The sequence below is a fragment of the Etheostoma spectabile genome, chromosome 18, assembly GCF_008692095.1.
Source record: "Etheostoma spectabile isolate EspeVRDwgs_2016 chromosome 18, UIUC_Espe_1.0, whole genome shotgun sequence".
Classification (NCBI taxonomy): Eukaryota; Metazoa; Chordata; class Actinopteri; order Perciformes; family Percidae; genus Etheostoma; species Etheostoma spectabile.
In genome coordinates, this window is record NC_045750.1 from 3,427,030 (window position 1) to 3,451,850 (window position 24,821).

General features: G+C 44.2%; 1 protein-coding gene across 5 annotated transcripts in view; it reads left to right on the forward strand.

The window, feature by feature from the left end:
* The window catches only part of hivep2a (HIVEP zinc finger 2a), a 111,412-nt gene extending 88,351 nt beyond the window's left edge, over positions 1–23,061 (forward strand). For 4 of the 5 annotated variants that reach the window (XM_032542728.1, XM_032542729.1, XM_032542733.1 and 1 more), the window contains 12 exons: positions 246–2,134; positions 2,311–2,571; positions 3,282–3,450; positions 3,990–4,083; positions 4,928–6,692; positions 7,732–7,889; positions 12,377–12,552; positions 13,887–13,988; positions 16,790–17,645; positions 18,463–18,562; positions 20,222–20,317; positions 20,802–21,581. In XM_032542728.1, coding sequence (XP_032398619.1) covers positions 246–2,134; positions 2,311–2,571; positions 3,282–3,450; positions 3,990–4,083; positions 4,928–6,692; positions 7,732–7,889; positions 12,377–12,552; positions 13,887–13,988; positions 16,790–17,645; positions 18,463–18,562; positions 20,222–20,317; positions 20,802–21,581 — 6,446 coding nt within the window. Of the gene's footprint in view, positions 1–245; positions 2,135–2,310; positions 2,572–3,281; positions 3,451–3,989; positions 4,084–4,927; positions 6,693–7,731; positions 7,890–12,376; positions 12,553–13,886; positions 13,989–16,789; positions 17,646–18,462; positions 18,563–20,221; positions 20,318–20,801 lie in introns of all 5 variants that reach the window. The other variant, XM_032542730.1, reaches the window with a different exon arrangement.
* Positions 23,062–24,821: the final 1,760 nt, after the last annotated feature.

The following is a 24,821-nucleotide window of genomic DNA, read 5'->3' on the forward strand; positions in this document are numbered from 1 at the left end:
AAAGCAAAAAAAAAAAGTGTGTGTATATATATATATATATATATATATATATATATATAAATATATATTTATTTTTTTAGTAAATGTTTTAAAAAGTGCCATTCATTTAGATTTTTTATTGTACGCTGATTTACTCTGTGCAGCTGCACTCATGCGCTACACGTCTTATTTTTTGCTTAAAATCTTACTGTTGTTCTCTACTTTACTTTTCTTTATATCATGCTCTACTCTTTCTCATTGTGCAGGTGGTGTGGAACCAGCATATGCAGACTCAGCAGAAGAGCTGCTGGTCGGGTCTATAAAAGTGCCTATCCTTATTGTCCCAAAGCCTGGGGGAGTCCCGTCCACAGGGATGGAGTGCCCACCCTTTCAGGACATAAAGGGGTCACATCACATCTTCTCATCACATGCTGGCGGGAGAGCGCACTCACTGGATGACTCCCCTACCATCAAAGAACGTTTGGCCCAGAGGCTGAATGAGAAAAAAGGTCAGGAGTCTGACTCTGCCATGACCCAGTCCCTGAACCTCCTCAGTCCTCACAGCAAAGGCAGCACAGACTCTGGCTACTTCTCACGCTCGGAGAGTGCAGATCAGCAGATCAGCCCTCCAAATACTAATGTAAAGACGTACGAAGAGATTATGTTTGGTCGGACTTGGTACTACCGACCCAACTCCAGATCCCGACAGTCTATCACAGTGGGCATGGCAGGGGCGGACCCCAGCCTAGCTAGCTTAAAGCAACCAGGTGCTATTCTAGACATGGGGAAGATAGCTGAGGATCCTATCTGTTTCAGAGGTGACGTAGGAATCTCTGGAGATCCCAAGCAATATCCAACAGGACCCTGTCAAAGCAGTACAGGCCTTCTGGAGCCTCCATCTGATTCCGGGACCCTCATTAGGAGTAACTCCATGCCAACTTCTTCCCCTCCTAACCTAAGTGTCCCCCCAGCGATTCGAGGCAGCCACTCTTTCGATGAGATGATGACGACGGATGATGTGTTTTACCCACCAGGGCGCCGACTCAGGAGACAGGCTGCATTTGAACATTCGGCCAACGAAGCCCATGTAGGAGAGGCTGAGGGCTATGGACACATGCCCAAGAATTTAGCTTCATCTCTGGGTATGAAGATTGCTGAGCGCAACCCAGGCGTCCCAGGAGTCCAGGAGCACATTGCCTACAGCCCATATGGTACTAAAGTTAGCATGTCAGAAATAGCCACAAGAAAAAGGAGGAAAGAGAAGAGTGTTGGGGATGAAGAGGACAGCCCTGGGCACAACAGTAGCTGTAGCGGTTCAGTAGAGATGATAGGAGACTATGAGTCTAAAAAAGGTAGTTTTGATGGGTCGCGAGGCACCCCAACGGGGAAAGGCTCTCTTTACAGCGCTCACAGCCAGTCTGACAGCTTTGATACCTGTACCAGCATATGCTCTGAGGACAATGTACTGTTTCCTGACTCTGAGGGCAGGAAGACAGCTGGGAATGTCATATCAGTCATCCAGCACACCAACTCCCTCAGCCGGCCAAATTCCTTTGAGAAGTCAGAGTCCTTTGAGCAGCAAGGATATCAGCCTTCAGATAAAGCTCCATCTAGCCAGTTCTCTGAACAGTCTGACACAGAGATCTTTGAAGATGCTCTGAGTCCTGAATCTGCCCTACTGAGGACAGAGAGCATGGAGCAGCAGCTGCAAAGTGACAGTGACCTGGCTTCCCTCTCGTCTTCGTCAGCCGCAGCATCACCTGGCCAGCCTTATCACATCCCACACAAGCTAGTTCGACAACCCAACATCCAAGTTCCTGAGATCAGGGTGACGGAGGAGCCAGACAAGCCTGAGAAAGATGCAGAAACCCCGATGATCAAGGAGCCGGAGAAGCAGCCGCAGCATGTGGAGGAGTTCCAGCTGCCACAGAGGAGTGACACACTCGCCCAGATGCCATCGGAAAAGCTCCCGCCCAAGAAGAAGAGGCTGCGTCTGGCAGATATGGAGCACTCATCAGGGGAATCAAGCTTTGAGTCAACTTGCACTAGCCTTTCTCGCAGCCCCAGTCAGGAGAGCAACCTGTCCCACTCCTCTTCCTTCTCCATGTCCTTTGACAGAGAGGAAGGCCTCAAGTCTGTCTCACCCACCAAACAGGTACTCTATGTTTAATACTTTCAAGTTTCTTAATGAGCCCTTGTAGCACTGGTCCTACAAAGGTTAAGGGACATTATTGTAATAGAACTCATTGGCTATGTTGTGCAGCGCCTGTAATATACAGCATGCTCCCAGTAAGTCAAAATGTAATACTTTTCTTTGTGATTTTGAACCAGGATGACCTGTTGGCATCTGGTGGTGGACCTAAGCAGTCGGAGTTCCTGACGGTACCTGGCAGTGGTCATTCCAGCCACTACCAGCAGAGGGAGATGAGAAGGTCTTCATCGGAGCAGGCGCCATGCACGCTGCCCACAGAGTTGCCTGAAATGCGCAGCAAATCATTTGACTATGGGAGCTTGTCCTCCTCCAGACAGGGAGAGATATACTCCAGTGCCTCAGCAATGAAAGAACGCCGGCGTGGATATCTTGTTCGACAGGTAGCATAAAAACCCCCACTGTTGTAATTATTTTAAAAAAGTCTTTAAAATCTTTAAAACAGTGGACTGAAAGTTCTTGTTTGTTATTTAGACAAAATCCCAGGTGTGGATTGTTCTTTAGATTGAGCACCTATTTACCGTGACCTAGATGGTTGAAAGAACAGGGGGCTCAGTAAGGACCAAGGATCCGCTATCATTTCACTATCTGGTTTCAGGATGTCTCATGCATCCTTTAAGGAGCAGAACTCTTTAAACCAGTTGAAATGGTCCGTGCTTCAAGCTGTAATAATAAATAGGACAGGAACATTTTTTTACATTTGGTTTTAAACCTGCTTTTACCTTGATTTTATTTGAGAGAATATTTATTTGAATGGTTTTATTTCACTTATTTATCTCTCTCTCTCTGTCTCTCTCTCGCTTATGTCCTGCTTGGTGGATCCTTGAGTATTTGTATCAGATTTGAAGTTCTTGTATCCATTTGAAGTATGTTTTTTATAGTTTTGTGTCATAATGGATGTCATATTATTGCTGCAAAACAAACCTACCTACGGGTAGAAAGAAAATAACTTGATCATCCACCTACTGTACTTCATCCAAATTTAACCTAACCCTGCACCTACACTAAGGCTCACATACTGTACTTAATAAGTATCACCACATTTAATTTCACAATTACTGACCAATTCAACTGCTGACATTACATTTGACAGGCATCCCTGAGTGTTTATCCAGAGGCAGTCGTCCAGGAACCAGGGGGGGCTGAGATGTCAATCAAACAGGAGAGTCTGGAGCATGGGGCATGGCCTGGCCCAACAGGATCCCCCCACAGCAGCAGCGATGTTGCCAACAGAACCAAGAGAGCCGGCAGTAACGCTGGAGGTAGGCCTTGCATTATAGCAAATACTGGGTTGTTACATAATCTATAGTTGCTTAACCATTTGTGATACTATCCCAAACCTTTCAGTCAAATTGCACACAACATGTTGTGGTGTTTCTCTACTATCCCTAACCCTCAATGGAACTTCCTGTTACCATGGAAATGTTTACCGAACCTGTGAACGCGATCAAGCTTCTACCATAGAAGTCCATGATTGTTTCTGTACACAGTCTTGTACCTTTGCCTTTTGTGACGTTTTCAAAATGTAATTCTGCGCCGAATCCAATGTCTTATGGTCAAGGTTCATCTCTGAGCTGATTGCCTTTGTTCCAGGCTTAAAAGTCTTTATAGAAGCATTTAATGAAACGTCAATGGAGATACTGAGTCGCATCCAGAAACCATAGCCGTTAAAAAAGTGTTTGGACCATATTCTAATCTTTGAGTCATACATGATAGGACTATTATATGGGATTTATTTTGAAGGGAGGCATTTCATTTCAAAATGAGTTACATACATTATATTTATATGTTTTATGCACAGGTGTGGGCTCTCACCAACACCAACAGCACCACCAGCATTCCCTCCAGCACAGTATCAGTGAGGACAGCCTGCAGGACGAACCTCTGTACGGCAGGTAAGACAGACGATGCAACCCTAAAGTTGCTAATAGACCTTCTTATTTAGCTGTGATGGAATAGACAAAATGCACATGTATTGGTATGTTTATTCATGACTGCTAGTACTAAACTAAAACAATTACTATAGAGACAGAGCAAACTTGGAAAGCTGACTTGTATTCCATGAAGGTTCCTCATCGTCAATTCATCTGCTAGCAAATAATAGATTAATGCCTAAAAGCTGATGTTTGGTGGGATGCACTACCAACAATGTAAAGAACCCATGCCGTAAGTTTTTATAAGCTGTCGCACTGAAAAACTGAGTTTTTATGAAGACAAAAGTGGATACAGATGTGAGGACTCAGCAGGCAGAATGGGGACACTGGGATCCTGTCACTAAGCTAACAATATGTCAGATGCTACGTTTGCAGCAGGCATTTATTTAGCAAGTCAAATATTCAAATGTCGGTTTTAGGCTAACTGTGTTCCTGAAGTTAAGCACGTAACATTTTGCATAAAGTTAGCTTAGTGTCAGGATCCTATAATCTTCCCATTCTTTCTCCTGATTTTACTAGGCAGCTTATTAAAACTAAAGTTGTGTGTTCTTTACATTGCTGGTAGTGCATCTCACCACACAGCAGCTTTTAGGCATTTTTCTGTTGTTTGCTAGAAGACGTAGTTGACAAGGAGACATCTTCACGTAATACAAAGTCAACAGAGAGCTGGTTTTCCCTCCTGTGGAAGCAGGAGTTAAATGTGCTCTGTCTCTATCACCTATGCTGCATCTCCAGCTGGTTATATTACTATTATAATATCTAATTTGGAGACAAATAAAAAAATTACATCTTTTCTCCATAATAGGTCCAATCAGCATCGCCTGCAGGCCCAGGGCTCGTCATCGGAGGGAGAATATCCAGGTCACGAGGTCATGAACAAGGAAGTAATCCAGCAGTACCCGAGTGGTCCCCCTTTCCTATCCTACCAGCAACCAGGTCTGTTCTGGACTCAGGAAGCCAGTCAGGCATCCAGACAGCAGCTGACCCTCCAGGCCCAGCAGCAACTCCAAAAACTCCACATCCGATCACCAGGCTCCCTGTCTGGACACCCACTCCACAAACAACCACCGCTCCACTCCCTGCATCAAATCCACGATCAGCAGCCCCATGACGGGAAATCAGAAAACCCTGGCTCGCAAGTTTACCCTGCATCTTTCTCGTCTCGCACCTCTCCAATGTCCCAGCAGCAACAGCAAAGCTTTGCTTCTTTCTCCTCCAAGCACTCCCTGCTCACGTCCACCACCGCCTCCATGCTTCTGCAGCAGGTCCAACCTGTCTTTGCCACCCAGAACCTATGCTCTCAGTCTTCTCTGCCTGGCATGATGGTTCCTGTGCGGATCCAGACCCATGTGCCATCCTACGGTAGTGTTATGTACACCAGTGTTAGCCAGCTGATAGCCACACATTCAGCCATGCCGGGCATTGCTGACAGCAGCAACATGTCGTCTCCAGTGTGCGCTGTGAGTGCCAGCAAACCACCTGGAGGAATTGGAGGAGGCATTAACGGGACAGGTTTCAATCTATCACACTTCCTCGGACAGATGGATGGCGCGACGCTGCACTACCCAGCCTGCAAGGTTCCCGATTCACTACCAGAGCAATTCCTGAATACAGGGATCCCACTGTCACTAACGTCAGGCACCATATCCACAACGGATGCCTCGGGATCGGGCGTTGGAGGCAGCAAGCGCATGCTTTCCCCCACCAGCTCTCTGGAGCTCTTCATCGAGACTAAGCAGCAGAAAAGAGTGAAGGAAGAGAGGATGTATGGGCAGATTGTTAAGGAGATGAGTGCAGTGGAGCTGAGTGGAACTGAAAGCTGTAGCAAACCTGAAAAGGGGCAGGGCAGAGGTCAGCGAGCTTGCCTAAAGAGCGAAGGCTCCATGGATGATTCTGAAAGGATGTCCTCTTCTCCTCCACTAAGTGACTTCCCAGTTGCCACCAAGATAACCATTCCTGTCCGTTCCTCTGCCCCTCACTTACCTGATGTTCCCCGGGCTGAGAGCTTCACGCCTCCTCTCCAGATTGTCACAGACCGTTCCCCAGTTTCAGGTGGTAGGGACTCCCCAGAGGAGCTCGATGTGGACGATTCAGTCCCAGAGCCCAGCTCCAGCCCCCAGTCCATGGTGTCCTCTAGCGACGCAGACGACAATGACAACACAAATCAGCCTAGACCCAATAAAATTCCTGTCAGCATGCTGGTTCAGCTAGCTGCCAAACAAAGCGCAGGATTATCCGAAGCAGTGGGCCAGACTTTGCTACTCACGGATGTGGCTGAGCAGTTTTTCCAGTTCCCAAGCCTGCGCACTATGAGCCGAGTCAGCTGGTGTTTCCTGAACTACACCAAACCCAACAGCACCCAAACTGCCTCGCATAGCTCCGTCTACAACTCGTGGTGTGTAAGCTCATACAACCCCAATCCTCTGAACCTTAGCACCAAGGCTGCCCTGGCCCTGCTGAGGTCCAAACAGAGGAGAAACACCGATTCCATGTACTCAACTGCCGCCATGTCGCCACCCAGCTCTGGAAAGCTGGTGTCATCTGTGGCCTGGAAGCTGAGGTTTGATCAGGTACGTCCTGTAATAGTCTCGTAATGCCAAACTGGAGTAAGGTCTGGCTACACCACACATATGGCGTTTTTCCACTGCATGGCACCTACTCGACTCGCCTTGACTCTACTCACCTTTTTTGGTTTTAAACTAATTATAAAATAAATTGCGTTACCTGAAAACAGCGTGTAGTTTTTTCTTATTAGCATCTCACATCACGCTTTCAGTCACTATGACGACTACGGTCAGAAACATTGTGCCAAAATATGAACAGTAACGTCGCTGTCAATGGGCTTATCTGCTAATGTTAGCTACCAACTTTTACCTTGAAACCATCCAGCAAATAGACTGTACCGTAGGGAGGGTACCTGAAACCGGTGATTTAACGTCACCGCTCATTTTACACAGTTTAACTACAAAACAAAACGCTGAATGAACCTTACTAGCTACGTTCTTCATTTTGGTTTTGAGCGGAATTCATTCCCACTAACCTGGACAACGGTTTTAAAACAGTAGCTAACTTAAATACAGCGTGTCGGAGGAACCTTCTTGTCTCATCTGGGGTCTGATAAACAGTAAATTCATCAAATTCAGTGTCCACATTGCTATTTTCCAATAAACTGTAGCTGCGTGAATTCTGTTGTTTCATTGCTTTTGTTGCTTTTTGTCACTTTGCCTGAGATTGAGTGACAAGTAGTCCTCGCCCTGTTATTTACTTGGTTGCCATGACTTTGCGAGTGATGACGTCCCGTCACTGTTGCAGTTGCTCGGGGAGAGAGAGCGGATGACAGTTTGCTTGAGTTCAGTAAAGCAGACGGCTCTGCTGAGTCATGTAATTACGACTTTATAACTTTTCATAAACAGCTGAAGGAGAAGAGGTGTACATAGTGGAAACCCTGTTCTGCCCTAAGCTTCCTACCCCATGGTGGCAGAAATTTGGCCGTGGCGGGCCGCCATCAAAATATCGACATAGAGGAAACACTGTACACACACGGGAAGTGTGAAAGGATAATTCATGCTACTCCTCTCCCCTCTTTTCTTCTTCTTGTCTCATCTCTAGCTGAAACCAGAGCTGATGCCAGTTGATGTTGGTAATTATGGGAGGAAGATGAAGGGAGTTGTGTCGTGGGACCGTTCGAAGGAGGAGCAGGTAGAGAAGGAGGTCTCGGTCAAACAGCCCGCCACTGAACCGACTCGCATCAAGATCTTCGAAGGCGGGTACGTCCTGCAAATACACCAGTCCAATCACTTTCACTATTCTAGTGACCGAGATGAACAACACACATATTTTCTAGGAGTTTTTGTGGCATTTTTTGGCCTACATAAAATCAGGATGATACATAGGACATTTGCCTTTTTAGACATTTAAACTGTTAAACTGCCCTTGCCCTGTACAGTACATCCCAGTACATACAGTTTGTTTCATTCTCCCTTAAAGCAGAGGGCAGATTGAAAGTCTATTACTGAAAGTCTACATTGTCGTTTCTGTGACTGGGAATACTACTTACAATTCTCCACTAAATAATTTTAATCCTAATGAGAGTTGAAAGTCAATAATCAAAGGAAAATGTTATGAAGACAGCCTAATGTAGAAGAACATACAAATGAATTTTTTATAAATAGATTTATCTTTGGTGTGATTATATCATTTCAGTTTCTTGTTTGGTATCTTTGTACATATCTCAAAATGAGTTCCAGTCACATCTGGTGCGCAGATATCACTCTATTTAAGGAATAATTGACAGGTTTTGACAGTGATTTGGATCTGGGATTTCTAAAACTCCCAGCAGAAACTGAGATGGCTAGAGACCCAAATCCAAACATTATGATTCTTTTTACAGTCAAGACCCCATCAATCAAGCTGCCGATCAAAGCAACGTCTGACTGTGATAGCAAGCTCAGTATCTCAAGATGTTGATTATATGAATATTTATATCCAGAATTTTTAACAACATCAGTACAAAGTGCTTTAAAGTGCACATATTATGAAAAAAATCACATTTTCAGGGATTTGGGGTGTTATTTTGTGTCTCTGGTGCTTTCACACGCATACAAACTTGAAAAAACAACAACATCCATGCTGTTTTGAGTGAGATCCAGTTACTGAATGTCCTCTGTCTTCAGTCTCTGGGTGAGCTGTTCAAAATCTGCACGGCTTTCTACGTCACTAGAGACAAGGTGGCTAACCGTAGCATGCTAGCTCGTTCTCAATGGCAAAACACTGCTACAACACACACTAGTTCACCATAATCTCCAAAAAAAACTACTTCCTACTATGTCTAGGAGAAGTCTCCCAGCTAATCCTGCCTTGGACTGACCAAAGCTGGAGAAAGAGTTATCCAGCTGATGGGATCTTACCGAGCTACTGAGCATGTGCAGCTCCCAACAAAGATAGGATAGAAGTGAGATGTCTCACTCTGGAGCTAAAACAGAGACCTAAACACACAGGGTGAAAACAGGATCTGCAGAAATGTGCAGAACAACAAAAATATGCTGTTTTTGAAAATGAAACCATGTTAACCTATTCTGGTACAAAATACAATTACTAACCTGAAAATGAGCATGATATGAGCGCTTTATTTACGATTCTCTCTCTACTCTCAAATAAACAAATAAAAAGACATTCAAACGTAATAAGAAGAGGAACGCATCAATAAGTAAAACTAAAAAATAATCAATAACAAAAATAAGACACTGGTGCCTCTAACTCCCAAAATACTGAGCTGTGTGATTACTTGTTTTACCCTCACAGCTCAATATTCAACCAAACTGAGCACACATGACTTGTGTATGAACTTTAAGGACATCTGTTTCAGCATAATTAATCGGAAAATCTTCTTAGGTAAAAAAATAAGTAAAATAGACTTATCTTTTTACAACCTATTCCTTTGTGCCTGTGTAAGTCGGGCCGACAGCCCGAGCCTGGTGAACCCAAGGGCCAACGACTTTCATTATTCTCGCTCTCACTTTTATAGACTGGTGTGAAGTGAGATCTGTCCCTCATTAGTTGAATTTTAAAGGCATCAGCAACATTGCTATTTATTTATTTTGTTAAAAAAGGTTTTATTAGATTTCTTTTATAAGCATTTTACTGTGTTGTGTTTTATAACAATGTATCTCACTCATAACAACATACTTTTCCTTATTCAAAAGTTCGGAGCATGACTGAAATCTCATTCCATCACTAAATGATGTGGCCGCCTGCCGATAATAAAGCATTTAAACTTTTGTTTTTGACCCATAGGACTGAGGACAAGAAGTGTGTTGACTACTGCACAACTTAAAATAAGATATGAAATATGAAAGTGCAACCTATTACTAAGAACTGAGTATCGAGTACCAAAAGCTGACGTTGAATATTTGCTCAGATCTGTACTAATCTTTTAGAGATTTCTTGTGAGGTGTGATAGTTTTTTCTTTTGACAATAGAGGCAATAAAAGCTTTTGTTTGATAGCAATAAAGCCAAGAAGATCCTTTATTATTATTTATCATGTTATTAAAGTCACATAAATCTTATTTCCCTGTATAGAAAACACAGGAATGGGTCCTAAAACATGCCTTAAATGGTCAAAGAAAGGCTGTATGACGGAGTTAGAGCTCTGTATTGTGAGACATTCCTACAGTTTCATAATGTTTTATGCTCTTACAGTAGAGCCAGTGAGACCAAGGTTACTAAATGGAACAGACGGTGCAGACACACACACACACTACACACACACACACACACTTACACACACGCAGGGAGTTATTAAATGCAGCAGACAGTGAAGTAATTCCCTTTTGTCCCCAAAGGACACTTTAGAAGCAATAAGTGGATGAAAGCATACAAACAGGGCAAAAGGGGAAAGACATGCACAAACATGCACTTACATAAACAGCATGAATACAAGTAATAAGCAATCAGATGCACAGAAACGCACACACACAGTGTCCAGGTCTTTCTGGATGAAAGGAATCCCCAAAGTGCCAGTTTTGACAGAGAAAACAAACCCATTACTTCTGTGTCCCCCGTGAAAAGTTCCAGTAGTTTTGGAAGAGAATCTGCTTCATGATCTTGCCGTGCGCTGTGAATGAAATCAAATAAAACAAAACAATCATCATAATTCATTTTCATAACTGGCCGCAGCTGTGTAAACGTCTCGACTCAGACAAGCGTTCAGAGGTATTTCCCACTCGGCGGCGCAGTTGAAAGACAAACTCGCCCTCGCCGATGCAGACGGGCTGTTTGATGTCCCTGATGTTTGACCGCCTTTAACACACGAGGCCCTGAACTCCCCTTTACCTAGCGCAGACAGGACAGGAAACGACACGGTTCAACCAGCTGCTTTTTCACCACAAAGAGGAGATTTTGCATTAAAAATAAAGGAGCTGAATGTGAGGCTTCTGACAGCAGAGCAAAGACAGACTACGTTTACGAGCATTTGACTGGCGGTTGGTGGTAATTTCCCTCCATGACAGACAGACGGACTCATGCACTGATCCTGCTGCCAAATGTCCGCTGTTTCACTCGAAGCCTCTTATGGAATAGAAAACCATGCCTGACAGGTTTTTTTTAAGTCTTTTGAAAGGATAAGTTGGACTGGAGGGAGGACTGTGGTTATCTGTTTTTAGAATAAAGGAAAAAAGGACACCATGAAGACGACAAACACAAAACCCAGAGGTGGAATGTTGCATTGTTTCCCATTTTAGCTTCTGATCCCCTGAAACAAAGACATCTCAACTACAGTTGCATGTGTGTGTGGGTTTTATCCAGGTCGACCAAAAATGGATTCCTTGGATTGAATAGTCCCAAAGTAAGTTGTCCAGGAACTCCTGACAAGATTAAGAATAACCTATTATTAGTTATAATTGTGAGTAGCAAACATGAGTCTGATGATGCATCAGATTTCAGTTAACTACAATCATATTATAGTACTAACTAAATCCGTAAAATAGTAGAAAAACCAGGCAGCTCATTAGCCAGACTTTGTCCCTAAAATATAAAAAAAAAGTGGAAATGATGTGTGGAGCTCAGATAAAACCTTAGTGCGTAGCCTCTGTCTCCCCCATGAGGAATTCTCAGTAATGACAGCAACACTGTTGGCGCGTTAACATGATACAAGCCTTCCGTGATCGTGCACCACCGCCCCCGCAACCCACCCCTACACCACACATTTGCTAGTAGCCAAGGAGGACACCGAGGATAAAAAAAAATGGACTCTTCAGAAGAGGTCATTATCTTCACTCGAGTTTCTGGAAAAGTCACCGGACGACACGATCTCCTGACCATCGTCATACTGAGAGACAGAGAGAGCTGTGTGGAGCTGATAGTCTTAATTAGCTTTGTATCAACTCATTTGGCGACGGCTTGAATGTAACAGATGTTCATTAATATCAAAAAGTTACGCAATAAAGCTTTAAAATACAGAAAAATTTAAAAGAATCGCAGAAAAAAGCAACAGAAACATGGGGAAAAGCGTCAAAGGCTGAAAAAAGCATCAAGAAATTTGAGGGAAAAAAACTGTAAAAAAAAAAAAAAATGAGACAAAGTGGACTCACTCGAGTTGTTCATATCCTAAGGTCCGAATCCTGGTTTGTTTTGCTTTTGATCACTAGTCCTAAAGGAACCATATGCATTTCTTTTGTAAAACATGTTATTTCTGTTTCCCAGAGAGAAAAAGAACCACATCATCACCCAGTCTCTCTTACCTGCTCTTTCTTCCAGGTACAAATCCAATGAGGACTATGTTTACGTTCGCGGCCGCGGTCGGGGGAAATACATCTGCGAAGAGTGCGGCATCCGCTGTAAGAAACCCAGCATGCTGAAGAAACACATCCGAACGCACACCGACGTCCGGCCGTACGTCTGCAAGTTCTGCAACTTCGCTTTCAAGACGAAAGGTAGGCGGCTTCTTCCTCTGACTTGTTGCTGCTCGTTTACGACTATGAACGGGACGCAGACGTGGTTTTTTTTAAGGATTGGAAAGCTTTCTGACTGCAGTCAACGTTAGACACAGTAGATGTTCATGCTGTGCTATGAGTCAACGTCATAATCATCTCATACATTTGCCCCTCATCAGGGTAGAAAAGCCCTTTTTAATTATCATGGTGCATTCCAACTTTGTTTTGAATCATATTTTTTGGGTGTGTGCAGCTTTTTTAAGCAGATTTATAATCGAAAAACTCAACATTAGAGATGGAAAGGGATAGTTCAGATTTTTCGGGGGTTGTATCACTTAGTTATCCAAAGTCCGTTACCTTTTTAGGGGTTCAAAATTAAAACACACAAACTAACCGATGGAGAGGGCGGTAGAGCGCCAACTTAAAGTAAAATGACAATGGTGAAAGCAGTCTGGTGGCTTTGAAAATAGTGATATAACACTTTCAGGTCCCCGTCCTAACCGGCTGTCTGACAGCAAGGTAAAGCGCTGAAATTAGTCTAAATATAGCGTACACACTTTAGGACTGAAGGGATCATTTTCTTGATTAATTCATTAGTTGTTAAAATTGCTAAAATGTCGAAAAAATGTGAAATAAAAAGTGGATCAGTGTTTCCCAAGAAACCAAACAAAATCACTCAAATTGGTTAATCTATCTTAACCATCAAAATTTAATTACAAAGTTAGTTCAATAAGTTTTTAATCTTTATCAGGACTTTGCTCAGCTTCCATGTCGGTCCTCCTGACTGCTGCTCCATCCGGAGGGCGTGCCGACCGCCGTCTGCTGTAGCTAACACACTGATGGAGACGTAGCTCATACAACCCCACTTCAAAAGATCCAAACTATCCCTTTAACTGAAGAATGAAATCACTGAGGGGTTACATGTTGAGTGATAATAAAACATGCAGAGAGGCTTTGTGTCTGTCGCGGTAGAACCTCCCTCACATCAGCTGCTGACTCGCTGACATCCCATCCGTAATAACCAGCTTTTATCTGGCCGTTAGATTTTCTCCCCGCTTACCAAGAGGTCAGACCAAGTCGAGTCATTTTGTCATTAAATTGCATTATGTATGAATTATATATAATTTGTAAAATTGTAATATCGTGGTCTTCTTCCACCGCTTCTATTTCCGTTTCACCCCCTTTCTTTGTAACAGCCAAACAAGCTCTGGTTTCCAGTAGATGGTCATTAATATGGTGTGTGTGTGTTTGTGTGTGTGTGTGTCTGTGTGTGTGTGTGTGTGTGTGTGTGTGTGTGTGTGTGTGTGTGTGTGTGTGTGTGCGTGTGTTTGTAGGAAACCTGACGAAGCACATGAAGTCTAAGGCTCATATGAAAAAGTGTCTGGAGTTGGGAGTCTCCATGTCTTCTGTTGAGGACAACGAGGTGGAGGAAGGAGGTAGGAAACACACACACACACACACACACACACACACACACACACACACACACTCACACACACACAAGCGACTTTGGGGTACGTCCAAGGTCGTTTAATTAGACCCACATTTCCTTCACTTGCTATATTTGCAATTTTCCAGCACGGTGTCCGCCATTTTTCAAAGCTTCCTTTTGGTCTGGCACCTGGTTGCTAGGTTTTTATAGAGGCTGATGCCCAAAAAATGTCCCGAACGCAGAAAAATAAAAAACATCCAAGCAGAGGGCAGAGTCCCTGCAGGTACAGACACCACCGCATACTTGTAGTGGGTCAAGTGATGATTGAGCAGGATTATACATTGGCTACGTCTCAGGTCGTTATATTGCATCCACGTTTCCTTCCCTTGCTTATCTCATGCGAGGAGTGAGGAAACAAGGCATAAGACGTCTTTTCCTCTGAGTCATCACACCAATTTGTCGTGTGTCTGGGTGGAGTCAGCAACGGCTTTCAGCTGCACGGCTTCCAGGAAGGCTGCTCTTGTGTATCGTCGCTCATATCCTCCGTCCTCCGTCCTCTCTCCTCCACCCCCGCTGCACCCTCCTCGGGGCAGGAGCAAGAGCTTTGAGACGGGCTAGAACAACGTCCGGTTCAAGCGAGTCGCTATCAAATAAGAGACTGGGGAAGCAGCCCAAAACACAACCTTACACACACCCTCAAACACACATAACACGCACACACACACACACACACACACACGCCCTCTAGGAACTGCAGGGACATCCTGCTGCTTGGTGCAGTTGTAAAGGGACAATTAGTGTAATGGAAAGCAGAGCTCATCCTGACAGCCAGGCCTCATGTCAAAAAAACCACAGTCCACACGTAAGCTGCTGAAAAAAGAAAAAGAAAACACTTCCTTCCATCATTTGTTTGGAGTCCTTTAGTAGATTATTACAATATCCCCATTAAACAATTTTAAAGCCACACTGTTACTTTCCATCAGTTGCTCAGAAATAGCAACGTTTGCTGTTCGTCTCCCCCGACTGGGTTCCCGAATTCAAGCCAAGTCCACTCTCCCGTTAGTCAGCTGATAGGATATAAATATTCTTATATTAAAACTGACGTATTGACGTATTTGACGTATGACAAGATCTTAAATACATATAGTTTGTTACTATGTTACTCCCATCTTTATAACATAATCTTTATAAAAAGAATTATAAAAATCTTTAAGTTGTAACTTTTTTAAATCCAGTTTTCCCTTTTTATTTCACCTTCTCCACTCCATGTTCTTATTGCAGCTGCATCGAAATATTCTAAAGATCTTATTCATCATTTTATATTTGGTATCTTTGGAAACAGGAGATCATGCTTGTGCGACCAAATGGGGTAAATGGCATATATGACCCATAAATGATGTGCATATCATTGGTAATTGAGCTAAAGTAAACATCTATTAACTAATTTTACCTAAATTGTTATTTCTGTATTGATTTAAAGGCCTAATAATGTGGTGGGTCCACCAGACCCGGGAACATTGGCCGTGTAACAAAAATATGAAACACAGCACGAGGGTTAAGTTGACCCAGAGTGGGCGATTGTGTTTGTGTGTGTTGGCTCCGCATTTAATTGGGACACGAACCCACACACATGCAGGGTTTCTCAAAAAGAGAGAGTTTCAGAAAGTCCTTCAGTGAGTCGCTGAGACATAAACATTTGTGGTTTGCGAAAAAAAAACTGTTGTATATAAGAGCCTAACTGGAAAAGTAGTCCAGTGTTAGTAGATCTGATTTGCACTCATGGCGCTCGGCTAAATACAATTTATGAAACCCGGCTTCTGCTTCTCTTCCAGGAAAAGCAGATCAGATTTATGGAGAAAAAGTGTGGAGGAGAAAATATAAATCATATAAATGTTTTCAGAGTTTTAGATTCTTTGTGATGAAACGAGCTGAAGAACTCAAGTGTATCTTCATCCCCTTTGACTCTGCACTGCGAAAAGGGTTTCAACAACAAACCGACTTTTTTTATTCCCATAATTCCCCTTTTCGTCAGTTATCAGCCAATCAGCTACACTTTATAAGAAAGTCAGACCCACAGTGATGGTTGGTCCCCTGCCAACAGTAACTCTGCAGCTACTGTACAGATAGACCTCGCCAGCATCTGGCTGCAGTCCATCCTGCAGAAAAACTCCAATGACTTTGTTTTATTGTGTTTTCTACTTTATTGGTTGGAGCTGCTGGGAATGTGGTTTGGTTTCACCTTGAAACTCTTTCTGTTACCACACACCAATAAAAACTCTCGCTCGCTCTCCATTTATCTTTCTCTTCTTTTGTTTGTTGTTCGCTTCCTTTTCTTCCTCGTCCACTTCCTCTGCTTTCTCTTTTCCTCCCCTTTTACTTTTGTACTATTTTGCACCCTCTGCTTGCCTTTCTTCTTCTCTCAATGCCTCTATCTTCTTTTTTCCTCTTCTTTCTCTCCTCCCTCTACTTTCACGTGTACCTGTTCATCTTCTTACCTTCTTCCCTCTTCTCTGCATCTTCAACTCCCTCTTTTTTCTCTTCTTCCTGTCCCAATTCCTCTATTTCATCTTTTTCCTCGGCTACTTCCTCATTTGTATTATTATTTCCTCCTTCCTCTTCCTTTCTTCTTCTATCCCACTCTATCTATTGTCCCTGTTTCCTCTTCTTATTCTTTCACTATTCCTTCTCTTCTCGTCTTTTCCTCCCTGCATCCTGTTTATTTCGCCTCCTATTCTTTTTGTATGTGCTTCTCTTGTTTCTCTTCTGTTTCATTTTTCTCTTTTTCCTTCTCTCTTCCTTTCACAGATGTCGGAGAGGAAGGCCAGAGGTCTGAGAAGATGTCCCGAGGCGCCATGGCAGAGCACCAGTTCTCCGACGCCGACGACTCCGACGGCGGCGAGGACGACGGCGACGAGGTGGACGACGACGACGACGAAGAGGACGACTACGACGGCGACTCCACGCCGAAGACGCGCTCGCGCTCCACCAGCCCGCAGCCGTACAGCCTGCCCGCCGTGTCCATCACGGCCGTGGCGTCCTCCCACCCCACGCCACACCTCTCTCACCCGTCGCCGTCGGACCTCCTGGGCAACACCCACAAGCCCCCGCTGTTTGGCTACTTCACCACCGTGCCGAGCATCCAGATCACGCCGCAGGCTCCACCCGGCGACCGCGGCCAGGAGGAGTACCAGCGAGGCCTGCAGCGGGCGCTGGGCAGCCGGCTGCTGGCTCCGCCCTCCTCCTCCTCCTCCATGGATGAAGACCTCCCAGACCTCTCCTCGCCCTCCTCCTGCCTGTCCTCGCCCGGGCCGGATCGCTCCGGCTGCCCGTCCCCAATCTCCCCTTCCTCCTCACCCTCAGCGCGCCGATACCTCTCGCCACGCCGGGACCTCTCGCCCCGCGCCGGACACCTCTCCCCCCGGCGGGACGTCTCTCCTCTGCGTCACATCTCCCCCAAGAGGGACCTGGGAGGAGGGGGCGTTTACAGGCGAGACCTCTCCCCCCGGAGGGGACACCTCTCGCTGCTTTCGCCCCTCTCTCGGCCCACGTCTCCGGCAGGGAGAGACTACAAGCGTGACATGTCGCCACGAGGCCGCCACCGGGGCATTATCCGCCCGGTTTCTCCTCGCCGAGGGCTCCACCAACACCTCCACCACCAAAGGTGAGTCCAGGGGAAAGAAACCTTTTTTGCAACTTCTAATTTTTCCCAATTTCAAATGATGTCCCCAAAAGGAAACTTTGTCAACATCTGTTTCATCTAAAAAGAAACTTTTCTCTGTTTGTTCATCTCACTTTTGCTGCAAAATGGGATTGTCGAGTAGACAATCTGACTAACACATACTGTATATGATAATAGATCAAGACTTGGCGCCTGTGTATCGATACAGTATTGCCACTGAAGATGTCGCGATACTATGCTGTTTCGATTTCCCCCCCACCCCTAGACCTTAACTACTGTCTATATCTGCGAGAAAAACACTGCAAGCTGCTGCTCTGCTGTGTTGCACATTGTTAAGCACACCTGACTACAGGAGACATGAGCTCAGACTGGGGGAGTATAAATATAATTGGGGCAGTGTAGGTCGGATCGCTTTAACATTTCGATTAAAACGATTACAATTTTTAATGAAAAAGGCCCTTGCAGATTACAAATTAGAGAAACCGTAAACCATACCATGGTGTTTCCTTTTTAACATCTGTTCTTAAGATGTCCAGCTCTTTGGCAGATAACGAGAATACATATGAGACAAAAAATGAAATAAAACTCTCTAAACTTGAATTGAAATCAAACACTGTTTAGCCTGCTTGGGGACTTCAGGTCACATGATATAACACAGAATAAAGAGCATATTTCAAAGTAAAGTCTGCAGCAATACATAAAAAAACCAGATGAGCAATGCAGGACTTCTATTCATAGAGGGATACTTTAACGATGTGTTCTTAAGTTAAAGATTAAATGTGATATTTCTACTTTCCAGCCAGCAGAGTGGCTCGCGGAGTCTCAGGCCGGCTCACCAGGCCGGGGTTCTGGGTCCGGCAGAACTGGGACGTCGCAGAACCAGCACAGAGATGGAGATGGTAAGAGTCCATAAAACTCCCAAATAAGAGACTCTATAGTCAAGTCTAAATGACTTATATCATTATATAAATGACTCTTTATTGTACTCATAGGTTTTCTCTGTAACTTTTCTCCTTTTTTGTGTCATGTACTTTAATGTAAGGTTTTGTTATATACTGTTTATTAGAATAAATTTAAAGCTACATCAGGCAACTCATGTGGCAGCATGACATAAAAATGCACTTGCATTTGCATTTTGGGAAGACTTTATTACCCTGTTTATCTTTATGTCACAGATAGGAGCAGCAGGGAATGTCTCTCTGAACAGAGCACTAACTTGCTTCTGTTTAAATTTTAAATTTTCCTTTAAAATTTCAATTTGTCACTTGCTTTTAATGAAGCCTGGCATCAGAGTGTGGGGATGAACCTTCAGCGTCTTTGTGACAACAAGTCCTCCAAACCATGTGACGATATAAGTTGCTTATTCCTCCCCTCGGACACGCCCAACAGGAGGGATTTCACTCCACTGTAGTGGTTGCTGTTTTAAACACTTTGTTAACATTGGGAACGAGTTTGGTTAGGTTTAGGCACAAAAACTACTACTTGGTTAAGTTTAGAAAAAGGGTTAGAGTAAGGGGTTAGAGTAAGGGGTTAGAGTAAGGGGTTAGAGTAAGGGGTTAGGATAAGGGGTTAGAGTAAGGGGTTAGGTTAAGGGGGTTATGGTTAGAGTAAAGGATTTAGGGTAAGGGGTTAAGGTTAGGGGGTTAGAGTTAGGGCTAACCCACCACCCAAACCTGTGTCCTTGCACAGACCTTGACGCTGGTGTACTTCGTTCCCTTACTTCCTACTTTGCTTACTTACTTATTACTGTGGCCACTAGAGGGAGCCGCCATTACAAACGTAAAGTCGTGATTGCTGCTTGATGGTGGTATTTTTTGGGGGGAGAACAGTTTCCTTTGTGAGCAGAAATGGACTTCTCACTGTTACCACTCCACTTTAAATACTTTTACCATTATTAAGGTGCTTAACTGTGATTTACCAAACCTTCTTCTGTGGTCCGGTGTTAAACGTGCAGCAGAAATGTGGTAAGTAAAGCACAGAAAGAAGAAGGAGGAGGGAAGGAAAGCGTCTGGCAGACGGAGCAGAAACATTTAGAGAGGATGAGGGAATAAAGAGCGAGAGCGTTAGAGAGAGGGATGATTGAAGATGGGGCTGCTGGGTTTTGGTGGTAATGGGATCTTGGCCGGCATTAGTGTGGTTAATAACACGGCTGTTTCTCTTCTTAAGAGCCCTACTCCAAACTCTGGCTTCTGCTGCCGGTCCCGCTCCAACAAGGCGTGAAGCAGAGAACGAGACCGGCTCGGCTCTGATAACCGGCCGCTCTCCCAATGATAGATTCGTGTTTTCATATGCAGGACGCTTTGCCCGAGCCGTCGTGCTTTGTGTTTGTTTTTCTAACCAACACCTGCTGTCCAGAACAACCACATATTTCATCAAGGCCTCTTAGTTTATTTAGTTACGAAATATTTGGTTTTTCATTGCGAAGCCTCAAATTTGTGTTTATTGTGGCGATTGCTGTCCAATGACTGTGTTTGTTTTGTGGGTAAAGATATTAAATCAACTCGCTACATATGATCACGTCCATGTTTTTTCACGTCTGTCTCCTCTCGTGTTTCCAGGAACATTGTCTGGGCTCGGCGTCGCCAGGGGAACGGGAGTCCATCCCACCCCACCCGGTTCTGTTCAGTCACCTCCCTCTCCACTCGCAACTCCAGGTACTTATTTTTACTTTTTTTTTTTTTTTCTGTTATATCTTGTTTTATTTTTAGAATTTTGATGTGTTTAAAGAGTGGATTTCATAGAATTAATTTAATATAATTTTCTGTAATTATTCATTTTTTAACATTTTTCACTAATATATCTCATTTAAAATATTATAGCTAAGTAGCCCTTGACCAGAGCAAACCATTCATTCATCTATAAGGCGGCACATTAAAGTGCACATTGTAACTACAAAAATAAATTTTAAATGTTCAGAATCGCCAAATGTACAATATTCATTATTATAGTGCAATTATTTTCGAAAATTATGCGTGACATTTAAAAAAAAAAAATTTTGATTTAACTTTCCAAAAAATATCTCACATACCCTCTGCAGTACTCCAAAGTACCCCTACTGCTCTGGTGGTTTGGGTCCTTTCATGGCATTTGTTAACAACCAGTAGAAGAACTCCCCTAACATGTGAATTCTGGTTTCAGGTGCGTTCGCCGTTCCCGATGATCCCCATCGGAGGGATCCAGATGGTACACTCCATCCCCGTGTCCGTCACCTCCGCTCTGGGCCAGCAGGGGCCCCAGCAGGGGCTCCAGCAGGGGCTCCAGCAGCATGTCACCCCCCGCCTGCTGCTGCAGAAGAGCACCGCGGAGGACTCCCCCACCAGCGACGCCGCCTCCCCCCATTACACCTCCTTCACCGAGAGGGGGGCTCAGAGAGGGGGAGGGGCGGCGACAGGAGGCGAGCAGCCGAGGGGCTCGACTTCCCCCCAGCCGTTGTTGCAGGAGAGGGAGGGAGGAGGGGTGAGGAAGGAGCAGGAGGAGAGCATCCAGACCTGCACTAAAGCCATCGCCTCGCTCCGCATCGACTCCAGGGAGCTCGCCGAGAGAGGCGGGGGAGGGGCTAAAGATGGAGGCGGACCTTCCTCCTCCTCTTCCTCTCCTTCCGCGCCGTCCCACCACTCGCAGCAACAGCGGCGCTCGCCATCCGTCTCCATGTCGCCGCAGTCCCCGCACCCGTCGCCGTCTCCCCCACAGGGTTCCGTGATTCAGCACTTTAGCGGCCTGGAGCTCAGGCCTCCCCAGCCATCGTCAATCCCCTCAGCCTCCCCTCACTCCTCCCCCTCCCCCTCCTCCTCCGCCTCCTCTCCTCACCCTCCCAGCCCCGGGGCTGAAACCCTCCAGCCTCTCATGGTGCCCAAATCTCTCAAGCCGGAGAGAGACCGGGAGGCCGGGAGCACAAAGAGAAGCAAAGACGTGTCGTAGGGCTGCAGAGGAAGAACGGGGGGGGGTGGGACAATGGATTTCTTGTAATGTTTTTTTTTGGGCTAATAGGAAGGGATGAAGTGCAACAGAGAGAGAGAAAAAAATACTTTTGCACACTTTACACACATATTCAAACTTACAGTTCTCTCTCACACACACACACACACACACACACACATATAATGCATACAAAGAAAAACAGCTCTTGTCAAAAAAAAGACAAATGGACTTCTGCATTTTAAATGTTTGTGTACAGCATGCCTGTTCAACCCGGGGCCCGTTCTTATTTAAAGACTTTACAGAGGACCCGCATACGGTTACACATGTACGGGAACTCCCACCAACACGAGCCCGACCAAAATCTGCTAAAGAAACGGAAAGAAAGGACTCGGTACGGTACGTTAAAAAAGAAAAATCACAAAAAAAGAATCAGACAGCTACGTGTGTGCCTTTTCTTTCATCTTTTTTGTTAGTTTTGTAGCTTATATTCTTATAAGCACTCAGAGCAGGAAGGTAAATGTAAATACAATACTATCACGTTTTGCGTATCAGCTTTGTAATAAATGCAACCCCCCCCTTTCCTTTCCTTCCTCCCCCCCCCCCCACCTCCTGTGTTTCTTTCCTTTTTTTTGGACACCTTAAAGTCTCGACAAGCGATGTGAAGTCATGGATATTACTATTACGTACGGTTGCACTAAAACATATTTTTATATGAGTGAAATTTTAAAAATGGCTTTTTTTTGTGTACAGCAGCAATTCTATAATACTATTTATTATTGTTACCATGTTTCATAAATTGTACATTTTTTTTTTCCTAAATGTCGTGGATGCCTTTTTCTATGTGAAGCATGGGTTTTTTGCTATCGCTTACATTAGGGCGAGGATATGTATACACTGTAACATGGCTTTATATGTTAGACCTATTTATATACGTCTGAGTGAGCCCCCTCTTCTTGGAGGTATATAAACATAGAAGTAAGATTTACCAGAATATTTACCCAGCATATGAATACATACAGTATATAGAATCTATCAACCTACCTATCTATCTATCTATCTATCTATCTATCTATCTATCTATCTATCTATCCATCTGCACTTAATATTTAAAATGACATTCACATTAAGGTTACTGTCGTTTGCCTGTACATTTCTCTGCTGCTCTCCGCCTGTCCCTGCTTGTGATTTCTCTTGTTGTTGTTTTTTTTACTTGCTTTCGTGGTATTATTTTAGATTTTTATGACGCACAGACTTGCTCTCAGCATTAAGTGAATGAACATGCCTTCTTGCACCGTGGCATTCTGCTCAAAATTGTTGGTTTTTAACCGACCGCAACGCCCCTTTCTCCATATACACACACGCACACACACACACACACCACACACACACACACACACACACACACACGCACACACACCCAACACTCCTCCCCAAGAACAATATATCAATGTTTAAATTAAAGGAAGCTCCGCATTCTGATGAAAAACACCTTTGCTTGAATGAATAGTTTTATTCGTCGTCTATATCTGAATGGGGAAAACATTCCAGTCCATGTGAATATTCAGTACACCCCCCCGCCCCCCCCCCCCCCCCCGACACACACACACACACACACACACACACATACACCCAAACATACACATACACGTGTATACTTTTGTTTTGTGGCATTGACGCACATCGTGGCCATGGCAATCAACCCAGCGAAACTCTTATTTAATGGCTTTATTTCTGGGGACGCGTATACAAACACACACACACACACACACACACACACACCAAAACCCTCGGACAAATGCACCTTATGTTTCTTAGGATCGCGGCTACGAAAGGTCCCAGCACTCTGATCAGTTTTCTTTTAGCAGCAAACTTTGATTGAAATTGAAAGTGTTTAAAAGGAAAGCTGCTCTGCACTCTGAACCCCCGAAACTGTCTGGAAGAAGAATCCTAATAATCCATTTACCAGATGTGACACCAAGGCTTTCTGTTCTCTCTCCTCATCTCCTCTCGTAGCTAAGCAATATTTAGCCAAAACTCTGCTCAGCAGCAGGGAGTGTGTTTGTTGCAAGGCAACAATAAGCGTTCTTAAAAGAAATAAAAACTAAAGTCAGGAGACGGAGGGAGCACTTGGAGGTTGTCTGTGTGTGAGTTCAGAGGCGCAACTCTTTTCTCTTTTGACAGTTTTGGGGGGAGTCGGGCAGGCTGCAATGTGAGTGTGTATCTCTGTACTCTGTATCGGTGTGTATTCGACCAGTATATCCTCTTCTTATGACTTTTTTTCTATTTCGATCCTCCTTCTGTTATGTACACTTATGATGACAACAATGTCTTTAAAAAAAAAATCTCTCTTTCTCTCTTTCAAAGATATCAAAGCACAAGTCATTGTATAGAAATGACAACAGGACAAAAAAAAAAAGGTAGACGTGCATTTAAAAGGGTAACTTTTGTGATGGTGTTCTGTGGAATTAATACATATATCATGTATGACCCCAGTTGCAAAGAGGAAGAAGTGGAAAAATGGATTGTTGTTTTCAAATAAATATGAATAGAATCACGTGTTTGCCGGGACTCTTGTTACTGTTCGACCTCTGATCTAAACCAGAGAAAGTCGGTCGCCATTTTCAACACAAAGGTCAAAATTTTAAAAGTCTTTAACCCTTGTGTTGTCTTCCCGTCGGCCGCGCAGCGTTTTGTTTTTCTGGGTCCAAACCGAAACCTTGTTTTTAACGTTTTGGTCGTGTTTTTCCAAACCTTTGTTGTTTTTCCACCTGAAGTTTTTGTCAATTTTTTTCCGCACCTTTTGACGTTTTTGTGGTGATTTTTGTCCCCACCCATCCCGTGTTTTTGAAGCTTTTTTTGGGACATTTTAGTCCCTTCTTTAAATGGTCTTTCACAGATAATTTTTTTTAATGCTAATTGAATTAAACAACCACATTTAAAGAAATCAGTGGGCTGGTCATTTATTTTAGTTGTGAAGAGCGTTGTGTGGAACAAGCCGCGTTATTTTTCTGAAAATTTGGTTGAAAGACAATTTTGTGATAACGATTTTTTTTTTTTCTTCAAAATGGGTCATATTTGACCGGAGCACAACACAAGGGTTAACGTTGTGAAATGGTTGCAGGTTATTTTTAGGCACAAAAACTACTTTAAGTTTAGAAAAAGATGGTGGTTTGGGGTAAAATCAGACACGAGCTATGTGTCTTCCCGAGGGCTCCACACATGACGCTCAACGGGATGTTT